Here is a 23,574-nt window from a genome sequence, read left to right on the forward strand (position 1 = left end):
AACTATCGAATCACAATCCATTTTTAACTGAGATTTAAATGTGGAAGATCGAACGAATTGAATAATCCAAAAATGTGATACTCGAAAGAGCAAAAAAAAAAGCAAAAATTACACACGGATGTCGAGATTTCTTTACGTACTTGATTTGTGTAATTGTTTTTATCTGTCACTGTCAGCAATTCAACATTGATAATACTCACGAGTTTGAAGTAGACATCAATATCATTTGATTCGAGGATTGGTAATTTGCTTGGAAAATTGCGAATAAATATTGGTTCGTTAGCTGTGGTTACGTTACACACCTATTACATCGCTCGGCACATCTTCCACTCAAGTTTGAACGAATTTTTAACACTGTTTTTAAATTATTTCTTCATACTTATTTTTGTTTCAATGCGATAATATGTATCTGAACGGAATATGATGTCATGCTATCGGATTCAGTTGCTTCGCGAAATAAAAATGATGAAACGAGAGAAAGAAATTTAAACATTTATTTCAAATATGCGTAAAATATTTGAAACATGTTAAACATAAAAGAATGATGATTGTTAGTATTTTATTTATAAGAAGAACTAATAAACGTATAATGTTTATTCAGACGATAGCCACACTTCTTCTGAATGAGAAAATGTTTTATTTTTGCGTTTCAGATATCTAGAACAGCTAGAATCATTTACACCGTCCATATGCGTTTTTTCTTGCGAATTCCTAGTGACTAGGATACAACATAAAAAAGAACGTTTTTGTTACTTAAAAAATTAAAATATATTCTTAAAATAAGATTAAAAGAACATACAAAGTTTAATGTGCTCGCTTTTTTTCGTTTTCCTACAAAAAATTCATGAAAATGTAACTTTTTCTACGACTTAATTTTCTCACACCAGAATACTTCCTTAATTAAAATATTGCATAAAATTGTAAATACTATTTTGTGCTATATTATTTAAGAAAGTAAACATTGATAACGGTTAAAAAGATCAAAACTTTTTTGTCTTTTTACTGATTTCCTTTCTGCATAACTTGCAAGTAGAGTTATAGAGCGATGTGTAACATCTGGTCTTACAGGATATTCTCTTATAGCTTACGACACTTGTACGACTTTATCAAGTAAAGTTTACCGTTACGCGATTGCAATAGGCATAATTAACCTCTTGCACTCTACAATAAATATCAACATTTCGTTCCAACAACTCGATAATAATTAAATACAAACCTTTTATATATTTCCGAAAACACTGGATTTTATTATAATGCGTTGTCATATTTGAAGATTTAATAACATTTAAAAAAATACAATAAATTCTTAGAAATATCCATGTCGAACACTCGACATTCGAGTTGCTGTAATAAAATGTGATGGTCGAGTATAGCTCGACTTCCGACCGTTCCAACTTCCAAAAGGATAAATGGCAATTTTACGCGTCGTAAAATATCTAATCGTTCGCGAAGCCATGAATTCTTTTTATCGATTCAGCTCGACATCTTGCGTTGCTCATCGATCGTTGAATACTGCTAGAAATTGCCGCTTAAGGCCCGGTCTACAATCAGTCGTATGTCGGAGTCGGATGTCGCAACGTAGCCGATGGTTCAATGAGGAAAATTCGTTTCCGAAAAAGAAATTCTCTCATTGGACCATCGGCTACCTTGCGACATACGACTCATTGTAGACCGGGCCTAAAAACTAACGGTCGCCGTTAATCCGTGTCTCACCTAATATACACCAAATACGATAACAAACTTCGCAGAATCGGTCATGTTGTGAGCGATATGCAAAAATTGATTTAATCGCGGAATTGATATCATTTATCGCGTGTTCGTTCGACCTATGTACCTAATAACTATGTAAAATTATACGTGCGTAATATCCTTTCAGTAATTTAATACAGGTATAGTATAAGTGAAAGAGATTAATGTTTCTTAAAATTCTCGTATCAAGTATTTCATTATGACAAAATGAGATTCTTGCATCTAATCGTAAGATTTTTTTATATTTCATATTACTTTCCGAAATAATTTTAAAAATTGCTTATATATATATATATATATATATATATATATATATATTACAAAGTGTTCAAGAAAAAATTTATAAACTGTAATGAGATTTTATTTTATTCGCAATAAACAATGGTCGTCTTGTATAAAAAAAACTTTAATTAAGCGGATTGACGTCATAAACATGCTTAAGTATTTCATTTAAATTCAGTGAAGCTATATACATTTGGAGACCTACAAGAAAAACTATGTACCGTATATCATTTAGGTCTACGATAACGTCAAATGAATAAATTAGAGAATCTGTTAGTATAATCGACTCATGTCAATACGACCGAATAAGTTGACTTGGCGGTAATTTTCGTTTAAACGGAAAATATCTAAGTATTCGTTTAGAATCAATTCAAAAATGTATGTATGTTAAACGAAGAAACCGCGTTCATTTTGAGAAGTGCTGATTCACATTCTAATAAATTATATCACAACTATAATCACGCCTCATAACGGACTTTGACATTTGATTATAAACTAAGGGCCGATATCACAGTCTCCGATTAACGTGATCCTCCGATTAAACTCACTCTTCGTCTCTTTCTAGGGGGACAGTTAGACGTTTACTTCGTTTTACTTAGATATTTTCCGTTCAAACGAAAATTACCGCCAAGTCAACTTATTCGGTCGTATTGACATGAGTCGATTTTACTAACAAAATCTCTAATTTATTCATTTGACGTTCGTAGACCTAAAGTGATATACGGTACATAGTTCTTCTTGTAGGTCTCCAAATGTATAGCTTCACTGAATTTAAATGAAATACTTAAGCATGTTTATGACGTCAATCCGCTTAATTAAAGTTTTTTTTATACAAGACGACCATTATTTATTGCGAATAAAATAAAATCTCATTACAGTTTATAAATTTTTTCTTGAACAATTTTTAATATATATATATAAGCAATTTTTAAAATTATTTCGGAAAGTAATATGAAATATAAAAAAATCTTACGATTAGATGCAAGAATCTCGTTTTGTCATAATGAAATACTTGATACGAGAATTTTAAGAAACATTAATCTCTTTCAGTTATACTATACCTGTATTCACGTTAATCGGAGACTGTGATATCGGTCCTAACTCTAGAATAGCCTCGCAATAAAAATGAGTAAAAAATAGGAAAATTAGAAAAAATAATTCGATAAACTCGTCTTACAATTAGATACTGTAGAAGATTATGGACAGGTTAAAGGTAGTTTGTAAAATATATACAAAATAAAATTTAATGGAAAGTACAAGATATAAAATATCAATTTATATAAAGTAAAGATTTATGAAAAATTGACAAAAAAAAAAGAAGTGAGAATAAGTAAGAACAAGTGCTTCTTTCGTATTATTTCGTGAGAATGTCTATAAAATATGAAACTTATTCAGTATCTTCTTTTGCCTAATTTTTTCAAAAGATATTCTTAAAGAAAATAATATATTGTATATCTATATATATATATATTTTTTTTATATATATCATATTATATATATTTATAATATATTATAATTTTAATTTATGTTTTTTAAAATAATTTCCCTGAAAGTAATAATATAGAAACCGTTTTGTGCGGATATCTTTTTCTCTCTCTCTTTCTTAAATTCATATCGATACAAGATAGATGTGGTATTTTGTAATCATCATGTAATATATGACACGTTTCGTGACATATCTTTCCTTAATTCTTTCATATCTTCTTAATAACTTTGATATAAAAAAAGATCAAAGGCGTTTTTTTTTCCATTACCGTGATTTATCTTTTTTTTTTGAGATGATAAAGTTTTTAATCATTTCCGCGTGACTACGCGGGCCCAGATATGATTAGCATGTATGCCTTTAAATATCCACGCCAATCGGTCAAGTCCGGAAGTGTGGGAGATATATAACTACATATACACACATTCATATATATAATCATATATACAATTCATAGAATAATCAACGTACAAATACATTGCATTAGCAAAAATATAACTTCTTCAATGACGTCAGTTGTAATTTTTCAAGCAAATTAAATCTTTTAAATTGCATTGAAAGTTAGTTTTGTATTTTGCAACATTATCTCCTAGCTCTGTTGCTTCAAATTATTCATGATAATGGACGCAGAAATTAAGTATACGTGTTAAAAATTTTCCCGAAGTAGAACATGATATTAGAAAGTTGACCTAGATGTTGACCTGATTACAGGAAATACGTCTCGATCGAATTACAATATTGATAAATATGTACGTTTCGTTAATAAATACGTAATGTACGTTGATTATTGCGAGTGATATAGCAATAGACGTTCGATTGAGCAAATTCCATTTGCGTTCGCAGACAATAATTAAGTCCACGATTCGGCATATTTTTAACCGAATTCCATTGTCCTTGTTATTCCAATATTACCGTGTTGGGAAAGACAACAATAAAACATTTCAATCGCGACCATGCAGGATACATGTTTATGAAAAGTTTCATTGTCCGATAATCGCGGCGCGTATATATATTATCAGAACGTGTCATTCATGCACGCCACATAATCTAGATAGTAAATGAGTAAATTAAAAAGATAGTAAATGAATAAATTGAGATAGAAAAAAAGTTAATGATGGAAAAAAATATTTATTTGGCGCTACAAAACAGTGACTTATTGGTGTTTTATCTCGAGGTGCTTTTAGCACTCGGCAAGTTTTTGTTTCTTTTCGATAGGATATTATTTTAACTCGGGAGATCGCGATTTCCCTCGAAGCAATCCTTCGGAACCGCAGGCTGTTGCCTGATCGAGCCAACGGCAGTTATTGTGACCATGTCGAAACAAAAGGCGGAGGAGGAATAATTGAAGGCAATTCCCTGTTGATCGCCGCGCGGGAAGACAATCGCGGTCGAATCGCCGTGATTACGAATTTATAAAAGGAGTAATCTCGTCGACTCCGTTCAACGCGAACGATCGTGGATCGTGAATTTTGACGAAAACTGTTACTCCAATATTTATTAACGGATATAAAATGAATTATTCTTGAGCGTGAACAAATTTGAGATATCTAATTTAATTTTATTTAAAAGATCTCGTATATTGCAATTACTTTTACTTAATTCATATTTAATCTTGAATGATTAATATTAACTGTTTGTGTGCGTGGAGGTTTCTATTTATAGGAATTTCGTCGTGTGTAGTTACAATAAACCCCCTATTGTGTTAATTCCTCTAGCGATAAAACCGGTGTTAGAGAAATAACGTAAGAGAAACAAACCTCGTAGAATATCCACGTGGAAAAGAGGGTCTGTAGGAAGTTATAGGTTATAAGGACCCCCCGAAGATCGAAAGGCTTTCTATTTTCCATCAGTTTCGGTCCCAGAACCTTGCTAAAGTAAGCGTACGACAAGCATATCGCCACGGTTGGGAAGGGACTGCTCATCATCACCCAATCGTTCACCCTGGAATCTGGAAACAGAGAGAACGCGTAACATTAGAAAAGCAAGAAACTGTTTAATCACATACGAAAAGAAGTCGCGGAAAGTTTGCGCGTGAAGTCATTTAAGAAAGAAAGTAGATGAGATTTTAGGGAGAACCGGCGCAAGAACAAAGCGAAACTTCCGCTCCTCGCGGAGTATCGACGTTTCGCAATGTACAGTAGACCTCCGTAACAACGAGGGATGCGTTCCGTGTTATATATATGAGTTACATAGATTTATACGTAGATATGTATGTAGATTGGACATATGTAGATTATGTATGCATGTAAAAACATATTTATAAAATATAGTAAGTTTATAAAAAAAAAAATTTAAAAATAAATATTAAAGGTGTAACAGTCAAATATTTCTTATCTATTTTACTTTGAAACAAACAAATATTAAAAATTTTCCGTCGTGTTATATGAAAAGGGGAGTCTACTGTATATCATATACATTGGAAAGTAGAGCGTACGATGACAATTTAAAAGTTGTCTCCGCATTATGCAATGTCTCGCCGCGACGCGCACCTGTAACGGGGTCAAAATTCGTAACTGGCGACAGGAAGTACCGTTGCGGACGAGAATTTATTACACCATTGTCGACAAGTGCGCGTTCGAATCTGCCGGTGTTGTAACGCCGGGTATCAACTAAGAGGGAAATTTAGCAGAGAAATGTCAGGACGGTTGTTCTAACCAGTTTCGCGCGCGTCTTCTTTCAGAATCAAAATATTTCTAAATCGCGCGCCTGTGAAAGAGAATTATTATCCCGAGCGATGATTTTCATGCAGTAACACGTTCGGTCTTCCGAGCAGCTTAGAAAGTAGCCATATCGTCATTTTTCTATCCACCCTCGACGACGAGGAAGCAGAAAAAGGCGCGAGTGCGTGCACGAGGCGCGAATGAGTGAGCAGTCGCCTTCCGCTAAATTGCCCTCGCACTCGTGCGACCTGACGGATATGAGACTGATACGTGGAACGATTCTCTCTCTCTCTCTCTCTCTCTCTCTCTCTCTCTCTCTCTCTCTCTCTCTCTCTCTCTCTCTCTCTCCTCTCCCTTTCTCTCTGCTTTTTTTTTCAACATTCTTCAGCTTGAGCTCTTGGTCAATACACAATTGATTGACGACTCGATTACACGCTGACGATGCGACGCGGCTTATCGTCGATATTATGCTTCGGTTTTAACAGTTCACGCTGTTGATATAATTAACGAGCCAATTTGACCGTTTAGTTTACGATTACGAGGCGTTGACTCGGCGTTGACGGTTTCAAAACATCCAATCTTGACGTAAAAGATTTATGTATTCGGCGCGAGACACTGTCGCGTCTCTTGACATCGATATTGACGTAGGAAAGTCAGATACACACGGAAGTTTTGCTCCACTAATCGATTAGAAAAAAAGCGACGCGAGAGCGATGCGGTGTCCCAATAACAAGCGCACGCCGGTTGGTATCGGAAAGGAAAGTGGGTGCAAGCAGGCGAGTTACGAAGCACGCAACCTGTAATGACAAAACGAAGCGCTTATAGGCGACGGTGAATATTGCATCGAATTTCGTCTATATATCCGCGTCTATTCGGCCGTTACGTAATACCCTTCGCGGAGGACTTTGACGAAATCAACAATGCGGCAAAAGGGCGGCCCGGCGGTCGTCGCAACGACCGAGCAACGGCAGGCGCCTCCGCGTCTGTACGGCCTACGATCTACGATATTAGCGGGAAAATACGAGTCGCCAACCGATAGGTATACCCGCGACGTCGACGCCACTTCGTCGGAGTTACAGCTGTTTTTCCGCGCGACACGAAAGCCTTCTTTCCTTCCCTCCGCATTAATGAGGAAAAAAAGAAGGAAAAAAATATTATATCGGTCGCCACACTAGCGGATTACTGTTTTCATCGATTTCAAGACGCGTCGCGTCGCGGCGAAATGTCGGACAATGGTGCAATTTTCCTGCTCTCGTCACGCCCCAATTAAAGATAACGCCGATCTTACCCCGTCAACGCCGTATTGACGCCACAGACGAACGTCCATTATTTACGTTAGCTCTCCTTCAATTCCTGTGGAACAGGCGTATACCAGGGATGCCTCGGCAATTGGCTCCGGCAAACGTGTGTGGTTTATTGCGTGATTCAAGATCGATCTTTGAATTATAATTATCTTCCACAATTCTATTTTAGTCACGCTAATTAAACATATAAAAAGTTTGTCATAACTGTCATAATAAGGTACCTTCCGTATTTAACCGGTTTTTGCTACGAAGCATTTCATTTTTATACTGATTTCTCTCTTCTTTAACAATTTGCGCGCGAGACCCACTCGAAATAATTTAGAATATAAATTGCAAATCATATCTTGTAAAAACGTCTTTTTACTTGTTTGTGAATCTTTTGGTCGGCTAATTTGAATAATAGACTAGAGGTATTTGAATAATAGAGGCTATACATATTTGTGCGTTGTAAGTTTCAGGTTTATATAATTATGTATAGAAATTTTTATATTCTTTTATATTTATTGCGGAGCTCTCAACTTTGTTGCTTAGTTTTTAGATTCGACATAGTTTGGACATTATGTCTGATCAATCAATATTTGTCAGTACATACCCTTGAAAAAGACCGGAATCTATGGTCGAAACGTAGCGTTGTTTTGAGCAATTAAATTTGGCCAGTTGGGGGTCCGAACATTATATCTCTATTAATTCTTAATTATTCACTGGCGACTCAAGCTCTCTGGTTTTAATTTGAATAAATTTTTCTTTTCTAAATATACTAGAAGATATATTAATTCGCCGGCGATTTTAGCGTGTGACCGTCAAACTGGGAGACACGAGTCAAATTCACGATTCCGGATCAAAACCATTTTTTTTTTTAATAACTCCACCTTTCAAACGCTCATTTTGATGAAAACTTGAAAAAAATATTTAAATAAATAATTTCCAAATTTTCTTTGCATTGATTTTTAGTCGAAGGTATAAAGATATAATAATTTTTTGAGAATTTTTCAAAGCTAAACACGCTGAAAAACGCCTGGGACACGAAAGTGCATAGTTGAAGAGATTAAGCGGAAAATTTAGCGTTGGATAGTCGCAATAATCATAAATACGAATTAAAAGTCATCTGCCTTCCTAAAGATATAAAATAACGCGTACATGAAATTACGTACAGCGGCAATAGAGCTTAAAGTGACATAAATTTACTTCAGCGGCTTGTGAATATGTCCAGTTATATTAGCAATAAAAATAATTTATTCTTAGAATTAAACTGCAAAAAAGGAAACAAACGGATAAGATTCTATCAAAATTACATGGGAGTTTCGTTTTCGCTATCGTATCTCGCTACGCGGATATCGCGAAGGATGTCGAAACAGGAATCGCCGAGTGACTCGTATGGAAAACGGGGGTCAAGGATTCCCCGAATGGCTCTCGGAGAAATTAGAAACGGAACGCTTGTGCCGGCCGTTACGACACGATATTGACTCGCCCCACGCCGGAAGATTCCGAAGGAGGGGGGAGGAAGGGGGGGGGGAGGCTGGAGGGTTCTCGTCGCCGTGAAAATACGCGCGGTAAACAGACTCTCGGAATCGTTGAAATTTCGGTTGTAATACGCGCGGGATTTCTGTCGAGAAGCGAGCTTCTCGTCGTCGTTCATGCGACCTCTCGAGCAAATTTGTACGGTCTCTCTCGTACACGGTCACCCGATCGGCGAGAAAACATCGGGGCGAGATGCGCGATCCCCTTTCTTCCTTGTCCGTCAACACATCGCGTACGCGAACGTTACGTCATCTAATTAAACATCCAATACTGGACCATTTAATAGGCCGCGTTACATAAATGTCCTTTACTTTATCTCTCCCCTATTACCATATTTGCGAAACTATACTGGGCTGTTACATAATGTCAGTAAGAAAAGAACGGCGCGCATAAACACATTTCACCGTGTGTTGATTACATTAATTCACGTGGCTCATTGACGCAATGTGTCAACATATAGAATGTATTGCTTGGGCTACTTTTCAATCTCGTGAATTTATCAAGTCTTGTCAAAAGTGGAACGAACAATTTTTACCGTCATTCGATTCTACAGCTCAAATAGTTTTTAGTGGCGTTACTTCCTTATGCCGAGATTAGAATTCGGTGTGTCAATGGCAACGTTATCGCCTATCGCGATCGTCGTTCAGGGAAAATGTCAAAACTCGAGTATATATAAGTACCGCGCATGAAAAAATGTCTAGATTTGCACGTCACGCATTAATTCCAGTTTTGTCAACGTCTCGCCGCCAACAATATCGATCACGGCGTTGGTAATTTTCCATTTTTAATAATTTAGCAGCATTCTACGAGATCTTCTTCAGAGAAACAATCCATTTTTACGGTCGCGTAATCTTCGATCTCTATTTGTCCGTGAAGGCCAATTTTTGAATGGTAACAGCAAATGAGTTTTCGAAACTTGTTTCGAGAAGACCGTTTCGGAATGATAACGCGTGTTTGTAAAGCTCTATCCTCATGGTATAGGTCTATAGGTAAAGAATTGATATTCTACTCTTTTAATTTATTCCAGTTTATAAATTCGTAAAAAAAAAAAACAACAACAACAACAACAACAACAACAACAAGATTCTACATTAGAATTTATGTATAGAATGGTTTAAAAATATATCAGGGGATCTTGGATGCGGGAGTTACAAGTATTTTAGAATTGAAATATATCGGACTTACCGGACTGATTGTCCATAAGGTCCCTATAACTATGCACCAGGCTCGTCACTGCGCTCGTCATCTTGAACAGTATCTGAAAGTGAAGTATAATAAGAATTATTTTTCGTATTTTACTTTCGAGAGAGCAACGCTTTTCCACTGCAAATCCAAGTGTGTTTTTTTAACTGAAATTCTTCTTACACGCATTTCTTGCCGTTTTAAATCACGTCATATTTGACACGGTTGAACGTATTAATTTTCAATGTAATACGATTAAATGCGTTAATTTAACACGCAACAAAACATGTGTGTGAAACGAGCTTCAGTCAAATCTTTAATTTTTAAACGTTCATGTGTGTAGAAATAACACACTTGGATTTACAGTGTTCCAACGAAGTACGGTCAAGGATAACGCACTTAGAACGACACGTTTCAATATAATATATGTATATTAAAATCAGTGTAATGCTAATAAAGTCAATTCTATCGTTTCCTTTGAACACATATTTGCAATATTCTCAATGCTTTCATTGACTAGAAAACGATGACTCTTTTATTTCTCTCTCGCGCGTGTTAGTAACGATTCTGAATGAAACCCATGACGGTATACACAGTATACGTTGTGTGTTAAGTGAAATTCCTATAAAGGCGCGGAGGAAAGAGAAGTTTCGCTAAGAGCCTTCGCTGAAAATTTCATAATTCAATGAAACCTTTAAGGTCGCATAGAAATATATTTCAATTATGACCAGCATTGAGAGAGATAGCGAACGAAAAAGAAGGGCTTTCCTTTGTCTATCGATGTTTTTGTTATCATATATGATTCTGAAATAAACCGGAAAAATCAATCAATTCCAAAGGATACGTCCGCTTGTGACTTGTCTCTTATACTTTTGCGAATAACAAGTATAACTGTCATTTGAGAATACCTCCGTCAATATTATAGCAATGCTCCAAAAATGTATAAAATGTATATAAATGTATACATGAGAACTAATTGTTTAACTTTTATAAATGTTTTAAGAGAGAAACGGTCTCTTCTATATAATACAATAATAAAGATACAGCGCAAAGCTATTACTTTTTCTTTTAAATTTCGTCTTACATCAACAGGATTTATCGACTATCCCGAGCTAATTTTCTTCCGAGCAAATTCACGTGCGATTTTCTTAATACGCTCACGCCTCGTCCCGATTTTGTATGTCAAATATGCCGTCTGTTTAGTGGGTTTAGTGGGTCGAAGTAACGGTTACACGTAGAATGTGCTCGAGCTAACATTTCGTCGAATATCTTCATTGAAACCGACGACCGCAATGACGTTTGCCATTGACACACTGAGCTCTAATCTCGGTGTAAGGAAGGTATGCGTAGTCGAGCGCGACCGACTGTATATGTGGGCGTATATTTATGCGCTCGATCGCGCGCGCGCGCGCGCGCGCGTTAAAGTGAATACGGACCTACGTGCGGTTACGTAGTTAATTCATATTTGATAAGTGCACTTAGTGCATGCGGTACGGGCACGATGATTGTTCAAGCGGTGTAAAAACGGCGCCGAGTTTGACTTCGCGCGCTGTGCCACGAATAAGAAATTATTCTTGTAGGGTGAAATGCGATATGGTCATTATTATGTACCTTGTTTATTATCTGCCAATATTCTTTTAATGGAAACGTCAAGAAATTTGTTTATTGTATAACGTTTTTAGGTTACGATTATGTAACACAAAATGACGTGTAGATTCATCACGACTGCTTTCAATGATATATTAGGATATTTTATTCAATTAAAAAGAAGTTTTTGCAATACCGTCTTTCAGATACCGTAATCGTATCTGAAAGACGGTATTGCAAAAATTCCCTAATCTTTTTCGTAGCGATGACATTTTTCATGTCAACTCTTATTTGAACACCAACATATTCAACATATCCGAGTAATTATTTATATTATTATTATTATTACATTATAATTAATTACATTACATTATTTCCAATGTTAAATTAACATATATGTTAATTCATTTACTCAATCCTACTCTCTTTGATCTTTGTTTGATTCTACGGTTTACTTCTTAATTTCTCTCTCTCTCTCTCTCACACACACACACACACACACACACACACACACACACACACACACACACACACACACACACACACACACACACACACACACACACACACACACACACGCACGCACGCACGCACACGCACACACACAGACAAATGCCAATTGTGTCGCTTTAATAATTAATATAAAATAGCCAGATTAAGTAGACATTCAAATATAGTACAATATCTTGCTAATTTCAACACTATTAAAAGCCAGGCTATGCCAGATGAATAATATAATTTTATTTATGTATACCTTATATATTCCTTACATTCCGATAGTTCGGCAAATTCATTAATTCGGCACAACTTGATTTTAATAGCACCGGATTAGCGCGATTGGCAGGTGGGGACAGAAAGGTTGTCCGGTTGAGTTCCGGAATGTATCATCCTTATATTAGCTACCATGTCAGCAGTTGTCAATTCTTTTAACATTTTAATATCCTTGACATCTTGTTTGTCTATTCTTATCTAGTCGCAAGAAATTGACCAATCGCAGTCGACTATTCTCTCTTTAAATTCGATTGTGATTGGTCTATTTCCCACGACCCACGACCTATGACTCGCGTTGTAGACCCATAGCATTATAATGAATCATTGTGCAAGATCATTAATACTTATTTACTTCCAAATGGGATGCATTCCGAAACTCAACCGGACGACCTTTCTGTCTCCTGTACTGTATAAATTTTTATTTTTCTATAATAAATACATAAATAGTACAAAAGCATATTATACATTACATAAAATATTTAATAAAGCTTTCTTTTGATCCAAAAATTCGTATCAAGTTTTCTTTTGCACTCGATTTAATTTGCCATCGAATTAAAACATCTGATCGTTATAGAAGGCATCGTATATGTGGTACGAATATTAACCGTATCAACACTTGTTAATGCCGTTATCAATCCTCTCTTTTTATCGTTGAAATTTTATATCAAAGAGACTTTTATGTTTTGTCGTCAAATGTGCCATCATTGAATGTTTAAGAGAAGATAATGCCGATAGCGACCAAAGCATTTGTCGGTGCAAAACGGGATTTAGCCGAGACTTATCTCGAGTCGCGTAAATTTCTCTCCCCCGCTCTCCCGACGTGGCGTAGCTTCCCCGGTCGATTATGCGTATTACGTAAAACAGACAGGTGAGTAGACGTCGGTGGCAGGCCTTCGTAACAAAAAGGAGAAAGAGAAAAAGGAAAGACGGAAAAGTGACACGAAGGAGGCTACCTTCGGTACCGCGAAGTGTGCCGCGAGAAAGTTACTAAATACACGATTACGGCGCGTCAAAAACAATTGCACCAGAGTTAGGCAGTTTAAAAGGAGGGCGCGGAAGGGACGCATGTGTATGTGTGACGTATACCGCACGCGGTTTATAAAATTACGATATTTGACTTATGGAGAAAAATAATTGTGTTGTATTTTTGCGCTAAAAGAGTAGGCACGGCATTTAAGCATTTTTTAGATAACCGGTACAAGACTCATTTCGTTATCGGCACGATTGTGGCACGGTCACGTGATGGCTTATCAGCGACGCAAAACCGGATTAATCAGTTTGACATTTTCTCTTCTAGAGGTGTGCGCTTAAGTGCGTTTCTAATAAATCAATCTTGCATTCAAATTGCAAATATTCCGTCTAATTACGACAACGGTGCGACATTCCTTTCTTAATGTTCATTTTTAATTCTTTCGCATTTGTATCTTTCATAGATATACGTTCTATATAAAACACTATTAATTGCATATCTTGTGCGAAATGCAAGGTCTTCACGTATCGTCAATCAATTTTATTATGACTTTTAGCAATTATTATTGCTATTTCAACAGGAAATCGTGTAATTTATGTCGCGCAATAATTTTTGTTGCCACACAGGTAGTTTTAGGATCAGTTTCTATTTCTTACTGTCGAGTTACATTATAAAATGTAATAATCATAACAGAAAAATAAATTAGCAGTTCTTTTTATAGGTCAGGTATTTATCATACTTTTAAATAAATATAAATTTTTAATAAATATACACGCGCCTTGATTTTATTTCCTTTCATTTAAATTAGCATTGCGTAATATTTATTCGATCGCAGCTAATCCTTTTAATGTTAAAGATTCCGCATTTAAAATTACCATATATAAAAATGTTATCGCAATGATAACGTGAATGATATTCTTCAGATCCAATCGTGCAGTGCAAGCAAGTTATTACTCATTTTGTTTATACACGAAACAATGCGTAATCGCACGCGTAATTTCTAACTAATCTCGCAATCAAACTGGCCTGTTTGGAGTAATTTTTAATTAAGCTGCCAATCTTTTCAGTTATATATTTTGATCAATTTGGAAATAAAGTTTTCTTCTAATGAAGCTGTTAAGACGTCAATAACATTTAAATGTATATTCACTAAAACATGTTACTCTTTATTCAATTTAAAAAAAAAAAACGTTATAAAATATTTAACGTCGAATATTATGTATTCCGGAAATCATAAAAAAGCGCATTATATTTAATTTAAATTCTGCAAGCAAAAAAGCAATTTCAAATCTATTTTCAAGATTATTCTTAATAAAGATTCAAGGATGCCTTATGTAATTTTATCGTAATATCATAATACCTATATGGAGTTAATAGTCTACTCTTATAGCATTTTCTGATTCTGACATATTCGTATTGTTCGTAACACGGCTGATTACATCGTCAAACAGCCGCTTGTTCATGATTCACATCGCGATGCATTATCGGTTAAATATCATCAATTAAATTATCGAATTTTCTATCGCGAATGTCGTTCATGAATTACCGAATTACGTGTCGTTTAATAGAACTGAACAGAACTGTGCGGTTAATCAAAATTTTGATACTAATTTACAGCGATATCTCGTTAATAGTCAGTTAAATCGATATCTATTATCCCTTGCAATGCAATAATTTGCATTTATGCATGAGTGTAATATTTATATTTCTAACATTTAAACACGAAAAAATCTAAATTTGATATTTATGATTTCATGACTGATGTAGATATCCATGAGAGAATTATGGATTCAACATCAACAATTCTAACATCAAAATACGTATCAAATATTCAAATAAATAATAAAAAGAACATCCTTATATACCGCATAATTAACTGATAAATTATATATTGTTATAAATCGATTAACTGCCATGCATAAGTTACGGCTTAACAGGTTTCGCGTGCGAAGTATGTGTTACAAGTTGCATTCCGCGAAAGATAAACACAATGGAAATAGAAAAGTAGAGAAAACGTCAACGTTTCCACGATTTGTAGCGCGAATTCAATTGGAAAAAAAAACGGTAGCGTTTAATTTATAATTCTTAAATGAACGTAATTTCGCCGTTATATTTATAGCGTACTATGAGAGTAGAAAGTTGTATGCGCTCGCCGTCTTGCTGTAATACAGTCGATTATACGAACGACACGTAATAAAGATTAAATAATACCGGCCAACGTAATCATCGCTTTATCGTTTTTTATATCGCGGATGGAATGTTATTTTCGTACCGTAATCCGTAATTAAGAATAGCCACGACTCTTGATTATAATGATTATCGCGAGTTCCTCGTACATCTTCGATTAATCGCAATGAAAGATTACGTTATCGCGACAAATGACAACGCGAAGCAGTCATGTTCGGCCGCGACGATCAAGGCAGAAATCGCGGATAAAGGCGAGAGAAGCGATAATTTGATGCTTGAAATTTCTTTATTATAAATACGTGTCAAACAGTAAATAAGATATTCCCGGACAGGATAAGATAATTAGTATAAGTTGACATTGAACGCACGAAGATTGGAAGATGTATAAGCTGCATGGTGCATATTAAGTCACGTTGCTCTTTCTTCCGCGTTCTTTTTTCCCAACGTTTCATTGTTTTTACTTGAAACAGAATATTGTGCTTAATGTCTAATCAATCGGCAATCGGTTCTAGCCAAAATACGTCATACGCAGAAATCGTTTGAAACTTGCGTACGTAATCGGCCATGCAAGTCGCACTTTCTCTTAATTCTTTCGTAAGCAAATTCTTCGAAAGAATGTCCTCGTTGCAATATTGATACAAGATATATGATGTTAGTAATCATACACAAAATACATGGTCATCAGGCTCTGATACATATACCGGGTATAATTATCAGACGCTAACCAAAACTATCGTATTTTAGGTCAATCGTATATAAAATTAAAAAATCCCGCTGTTATAAAGGGTCGAGACGCGAAGGATTAAACTTCATACCCTACGTAAGAACACAACGATCGAACGTAGGAACGAGGCTTTTATCGATAGCCCAACGTTGGCACGCGATTATGCAGTCAAAGCGCGTGTATTCTATATTTACACCGTGTGCTTCGCGTTTTTCTCTGTTTTTTTTTTCGGATCGTGGCTCGAGACCGTTTCGATTAATCCGGCCAGCGCGGAGTGTATAATAGCTGCGAGCGTGCGAGGACTCGCGAGGCGATCCCATTTGATTAGCATAAATATTGGGAAAAAAAAACCGCGAGGTCAAAAAACAAAAAGCACCCGTCGCGTTTCCGATATTCCGCGTCGTATTTAATTATTTACGTTATTTATTAATAGGCGCAACCAACATGCGATATCATCCAATCACTCGTGCAGACGCGCGATTGCTAATGATAGTCCGCAATATTTTTCTGACGGTATTTGAGTCAACGCTACAAATAAACAAATTGCCACAAATAGCATGCGTATTTTTACATATAGGCATGAGATGCATTTTAGCGATTTAATTAGCTTTCAAGCAGTTAATCAGAGAAATCTAAGAATACAGGTAACGGCTAAAATTCACGTAACACTTTTCTTGACATAAGCTTGATGCTATCGTAGGGAAAATATTCATTATTTCGTACTATGAAGGTGATTAGGAAGGTTTCTTATTATGATTACCCTTTGTTACGATTCAGAATTTTTTATTGCAGTTTCGACTATAACAAGAGATCGATGTGAAGCGATAATTTTTATGTATAAACTTCATGAAAGACTATCGTACGTTACGATGCTGAAATCGAAAGTGGCATTAATCTCCAAAGTTTTATTAAAGTCGGCATCAAATCTTTCGTGTCTTTTTAAACTTCGTGAGGCGAATTCTGATAACTCTGAACGCGTTAGACTTTTGAACGTCCATAAAACTAATAAAACATATAAAACATCCAACATTTTCTTGAGTTTCATAACGCTTGAATATTTAAAGATGAAAATGTGGGAAAATTTTTGTCGATTACACAAATATTCTAAAGCGAAAAAAGGAAGAAACAATCAAAAATGTTTTGAGTTTATATACTTTATGCAAGGCATTGGACTAGTTAATATTTTTTTAATTAGCACTAGATATAATTACAAAGTGACAATACCCGCAACGATGTAACGTTATTGCCTTCGTAAAGTTTCAATCTAGTAGCCGTTTGCAGCGTTTCAAATTACCAAGTTATTCTTCTGGCAATGCCGTGTCTGGTCGCGACATTTATTTGCTCCGAGCAACATTTTCGATGTTGGCGGGCATTATAACGTCGCGAAGGTGACACGCGCGATTCGAGGGGGGCGTTAGAACGAACGTGGATCGCCTCGTATAATTTATTTTTCAATTGATAAAGAGGTCAATTTACAATTAGGGGTAAACTCGATAAAATTCCACGGAATGAAATTTTTTTCGGAGCGGAAGCCGAGGAGCGTCGCAAACGATTCAACCATCAGTTATTTGCGCGGATAGAAAATAATTAAGATACAAGAATGTTAAGACACCAACCCAGTTCACCGCGAGTTATGGGTATTAGTTATCACCTTATATATAACGTTTCAGTAGTGTGCCGCTTGAACGTAAGAGAGAAAGCGCCCAAATGAACCGCTCTCGAGCCGTCAGTATATAGCGAGGCTTGGCGATTACAACGAAAGTAAATTTTGCGTAAAGCGTATGATTACGGCGCGGTGCTTTATCGAAAACGCTGATTGAATCGTTACGTTGCGGCGGTTGATGAGAACACGATCCTGTGAACTTGGCACACCATACCTAAAAATCTCCAAGTTTTTTTAAAGTTCTGACTTTCTTTTGAATAGTTTTAGAGTTCTATATAAGCGTTTTAAATAGTTCCGATGATTAAATACAAAAAAATCAAATTTGAAAATATAATTCTAAGTGAAAATATAGTCGCTAAGTTCACGCAGCGCACCAAATCATGAAAATCAATTATTTCTTCGAAGTTCTAGTTTGTTTTACAATAGTTCTACAGTTCTATATCAAATATATCAATAGTTCTAGCAATTTAGAAGCAAAAAATCGATTTCTGAAAATCCAGTGCCCAAACTGTAACACCTGTCTAAGAAAGATAACAGTTCCGACCAATAGAACTCTTCGGAAAATGTTGGAATACGTTCAAATCTACAAGATAATTATCATAAAATTCACAGAACTGTCGAAAATCGGCCAGCGCCTCACCTAGAAACCCGTAAATGCGGCTTTCTTGAAAATTTCTTATATGTTAAATATGGTTTTTAATTTTAAAATAATTGCATTACTGGGAAGTGATTAAAATTTTTTGCAAAACTGTGGAAAAATCGAAAAAATACGATCCGGTCGGAACTGTTATCTTTCTTAGACAGGTGTTACAATTTGGGCACTGGATTTTTTGCTTCTAAATTGCTAGAACTATTGATATATTTGATATAGAACTGTAGAACTATTGTAAAACAAACTAGAACTTCGAAGAAATAATTGATTTTCATGATTTGGTGCGCTGCGTGAACTTATAGCGCACCATATTTTCAAATTCGATTTTTTTATATTTAATCATCGGAACTATTTAAAACGCTTATATAGAACTCTAGAACTATTCAAAAGAAAATCAGAACTCTAAAAAAACTTGAGATTTTTAGGTATGGTGTGCCAAGTTCACAGGACCTGAAAACACGCGTGGAAAAACGAACAAACACGGAAGTTCTTCTTTTCCCAAACGTTATTCAATCTTGTTTGTCTTACAACCTTGGTTTTTTTCTTGCTTATTTACGGCACGAAAAGTTTTTGCTACAATTTTAGTCGCAAATAATGTGCAGTTTGCGAAATAAAATTGTATTTTCTGACGCTCATTCGTCATGATAGTATAATCAATAGTAATTAAGGTTGGAATAAATTAAACGGATCGCGCATTTATCGTTAAAATCTCCGGCGTCGTTTTGATGTTAGTGATTTACTTTACTTATTCGTTGGACGAGCGCTGCTTTTTATTTTTTTTTTCTACTTGACAGTACAGCTATTACTAACCTATTTACATTATTTGTTGAAGTAATGATAATTAAATTTACTGTTATATGAATTTATTTCAGAAGTGGTGCCCGTACAGTGAATAAAAATACCTTATTTTTATATCATTTTTGTTACACAGAATGTAACTACTCGCATAAAATTACATTTATTATGTATCACATTGTAGAAATTATTGATCTCCCGAATCATACGACTTTATATTTTTAATAATATATCAGTATTAATGCACATACACACAAAATAAATTTCTAATAAATAAATAAGTGAAAACACGACCGATATACGATACAATGTATACAATCGATTTGAGAAAAACGTTATTTTACTGTCAGGACTGGATCTTGGTAGTCTAATAAGAATAGATATTAATTCGTGTGAATTTTATATATAACAGTTCTTCGCCTTAGTTTTACAGAAACCACGCGCCGTTACTTACGGTCTTATCTCTAATTGTCTAATTAAAGCTAGAACAATAACAGTGGTACAAATTCATGAATAATATCATTAGGCTACCAAGACCCAGTCCCGACCGTAAAATGGCATTCTCCCCTAATTGTTTAAATTTCAAAATTCCTTTTGCGAGAACATTTCATCGAGATCAGAGATGCAAGACTCAATAAATCGCGCTGACACGACAAGACGAAAAATTATCGAGGACACTCGAATGTTAATGAGCGAAAAGTTATCCTCGAGCGAATGTCAAACCTCTTCCTCGTTAGCTTCGATCTTTCTCACAATCAAGGGTAATCAGATATCACACAGGAACCACGCGTCGAGTTTTGCGTACTTGACATTCCGACGGTTCGCGAATTTGAAAGAATTTGGGTTAGAAAGTTGGGGGGTTACAAGCCCGGGGTATGCCGGTTGGAACGAGAAAAGAGCGGAATAAAACGCCGAGCGAATAACAAAACGCTGAAACCGGAGAGACCCGGCGCGGCGCGCCGCGGGACGATCCTCTCGAGGGACGGGTGAAAACTCGCGCGCTCGCGCGGCTCGCGGGGACGAGGCCGCCGCGTTCCTCGCGCATATCCTGGCCGAGCGACGTCGAGAAACGCGAGATACCGCGCGCCGATTTCCCTCGGTCGCGTCCTTCGTGTTCCGCGCGCGTTCCTGGCTCGCCCGATCGTCGCTCCGAGATAGGTTTCCTCTCCGCGGGGCGGGCGGATCGATCGCAGGTGCGTCACTTAACCTCAAAGTAACCGCCGCGGCGGACGCCGGTACCCGGTACACGCGGCGCGCCCCGCCGGCCGTTAACGTTAACGCGGCCGCGCGCGAATCGCCGTCAGCGCGGGTTACACCCACCTGCTATTCCACGTCCCTCTTCTCCTCGCCGCCCCCGTGGGATGGTCCGTTCCGGTTTCCGTCCGTAGTCGCCACCGAGCACCTTTCGTTCGCGAGCACCACCGCGTAGCCGGCAGCAGCACGTCGGCGATTACGCGATCTCGCGGCAACGTTAACAGCAGCGATGGAGTAACGGCAACGGCGACAGCGGCAACAGCAGCAGCAGCGACAATACCCCGCGTTCGTCGTCGTTGTCTCTCCTCCCTTTGTCACCTGAACGCGCACATAAAACGCACGACGCACCACCTTCCCTCGGAAAACGGTGAGCGGGGAGGCAACAACCTCGGCGCCGCTTCTCTGCTTCCGTGATCGTCGTCGCTTCCCCTCGGCGCCGCGCCGGCGGTCGGTCGGTCGGTTTCTTCCCGCGCGGCCGCGACCTCGTGATGATGATGAAGTGTGCCGCGAGCGAGCGAGCGAACGAACGAACGGGTGAATGACGGAGAAATTATGCCTCTCGCCGTTGCGGCTCGGTAAACTCGAGTAACGACTGCCCGCCGTCGGCCGCAAGTTTTCTTCGGCCGTCGAGCGGGCACGCGTCGTCTTCCTCCTCTTCTATACGTCGCCCGGCGGTGGATGCACGGAAAGGGGGAGGCGAAGCGGAAGAAGAGGGACGACGGAGACGGAGGAGAGAGACGAACCAAGGCGAACCGGGTGAGAGAAAGAGAGAGAGAGAGAGAGAGAAAGGGAGAGGGACTGGACACTCTGGACTGGACTGGCGCCGCGCTGCTAAGCTCACACACGCGGTCACGCTCGAGCGACGACCGTCCCCGCCTTTTAGCACCGACGCTGCCGCCGTCCGCTGCCGTGCCGTCCGTCCGTCCACTGCCGCCGACGAGTCTCTCGCCTATGCCGCTCGCTCCTCGCTCGCCCGCCAGCCGCCAGCCGCCGTCCGCCGAACGTAGTCGATCGCCTCCCCCCCGACCGCGTCCTGCATATCCTATCGCCGCCACTAGTGACTTTATGACTAGTGCCACTGCCACTACCGCCGTTGTCGCCTCTTCCGTCTCCCTTCGACACCGGCGCGATCCCTACATCCTCTGCTCCGTTCTGCTCCGTTCTGCTCTCCCTCCGTGCGTTAACTCCGCCCGACGCCCGTGTTACCTGCGCGCACTTCTGCACCGACCGGCTCGTTCGTCTCTCTCTCTCTCTCTCTCTCTCTTTCTCTTTTTCACCGGCGTGCACTCCCTTTTTTTTTCCTCCTCTCTGAGATTACGCGACGTTCGAAAACGCTCGTGTCCACGCTCGAATCTTGTGGTAGCTGTCCTTCTTTATTTAATCGCTAATCGCGCCGGGGATAGGTGATCGCGTAGATGGAAGTGACGGAAGCGACGGAACGGGCGAACACCACGGGCGCGGGAGCGGTTGTGACTTGTGACGGTCGTGACGGTCTCCGCGAGACCGACGCCGCGCCGGCGAGGCGCGTCGGAAATCTAGCGCCATCCCGCGGTACGACGTTCAACCGTAATTTTGCCCGTGGATTCGGCCGCTTCGCAGCATCCCGGATGGTGAACGCCAAGTGTGAAATTTGCCTAATCCAGGAGACCGAAAGTATCTTCATTTGTATCTTATTGCAATTAAGGCTCCTGTTCACTCACCACTACTATCTTAGATTGTGACGTCAGAACCGAGAAAATTTACGATAAAAATTCTCGCTAAATGTATATCCTATTAAAGTGAAAACATGCTTCAATAAAAAGCAACACTTACAAATCGAGACTTGTAACATATATCGAATACAATTTTTTTGTTTCGGGGAGGTATTAAATTATATTTATTTCTATATATCGTTAATTTTTTTTTGACAGCTGTCATTAGCTGTGAACATAGCTTATTTACTTATTTTATTTTTGGTTGTGCATATAGTTTATTTTCACATAAATATGGTTATTTATTAATTAACGAAACAAAAGTTTTTAATATATAGTTTACAAGTCAATTATGAAAAATATCGAACGTCTGTAGTGTTCTTTAACTTCTCTATGTTCCGTCGCGCGTCGTATGAAGAACGTTTGACAATATACATATCTCTGTTTATGCGTCACACGCACACACACATTGTAACATGCACTCCTATATACTACATTACGTTATAATCACATTATTATAATTTATTTTGCAACTCTGCACAGAAGGCATGTTGTGAAAAATTAATTAGCAAACGGGATATACCGATATGTTTGTGCAACGAGCGCGAAACCGTTTTTTTTATTTCTCTCGTTCAATTATTGCATCATATAAAATGCATTCTACAGAAACCTACTTTCTTTTTATCGTGTCGGTCTATTACCATACACGCCTATATCGTCAAGCTAGATGTCTTGATTTATTTGAAAGTTTAAGTCAGGATCTCAGTATATTTCAGGATTGCAAATCTTTGTCTTATTGTTAAAAAAATACGAAATAAGAGAAGTAAAGGCTATAAAGGTCAGACGCAGATCTCCGTGCGTAATATCAGAAATAACTGATTTATTGGTCGTGGTGATTTACATCGATCCGTTGAGGATGGCTCAAAGTTGAGTCGAAACGTACGGATCGATGTAAATCGCAACGACTAATAAAATCAGTTATTTCTGATATTACGCACGGAGATCTGCGTCTGACTCTTATAGCATTTACTTCCGCTTATTTTAATTTCGAGGGTCCTCATACTATTTTGAAAAATACAAAATTTGACAAATCTAAAAATAG

At 37.8% G+C, this 23,574-nt stretch overlaps 1 protein-coding gene across 2 annotated transcripts in view; it reads right to left on the reverse strand.

Moving 5' to 3' along the window:
* Window positions 1-23,574, reverse strand: part of LOC143899696 (very long chain fatty acid elongase AAEL008004) — a 32,101-nt gene that overhangs the window by 6,319 nt on the left and 2,208 nt on the right. The window contains exons 1-3 of one of the 2 annotated variants that reach the window (XM_077410166.1): window positions 20,848-22,488; window positions 10,182-10,254; window positions 5,272-5,462 (exon numbers count right to left, since the gene is read on the reverse strand). In XM_077410166.1, coding sequence (XP_077266292.1) covers window positions 5,272-5,462; window positions 10,182-10,242 — 252 coding nt within the window. In that variant the 5' untranslated portion in view covers window positions 10,243-10,254; window positions 20,848-22,488. Of the gene's footprint in view, window positions 1-5,271; window positions 5,463-10,181; window positions 10,255-20,847; window positions 22,489-23,574 lie in introns of those variants that run through there. The other variant, XM_077410167.1, reaches the window with a different exon arrangement.

The sequence above is a fragment of the Temnothorax americanus genome, unplaced genomic scaffold, assembly GCF_048541705.1.
Source record: "Temnothorax americanus isolate GAGA-0224 unplaced genomic scaffold, ASM4854170v1 Scaffold28, whole genome shotgun sequence".
Lineage (NCBI taxonomy): Eukaryota > Metazoa > Arthropoda > Insecta > Hymenoptera > Formicidae > Temnothorax > Temnothorax americanus.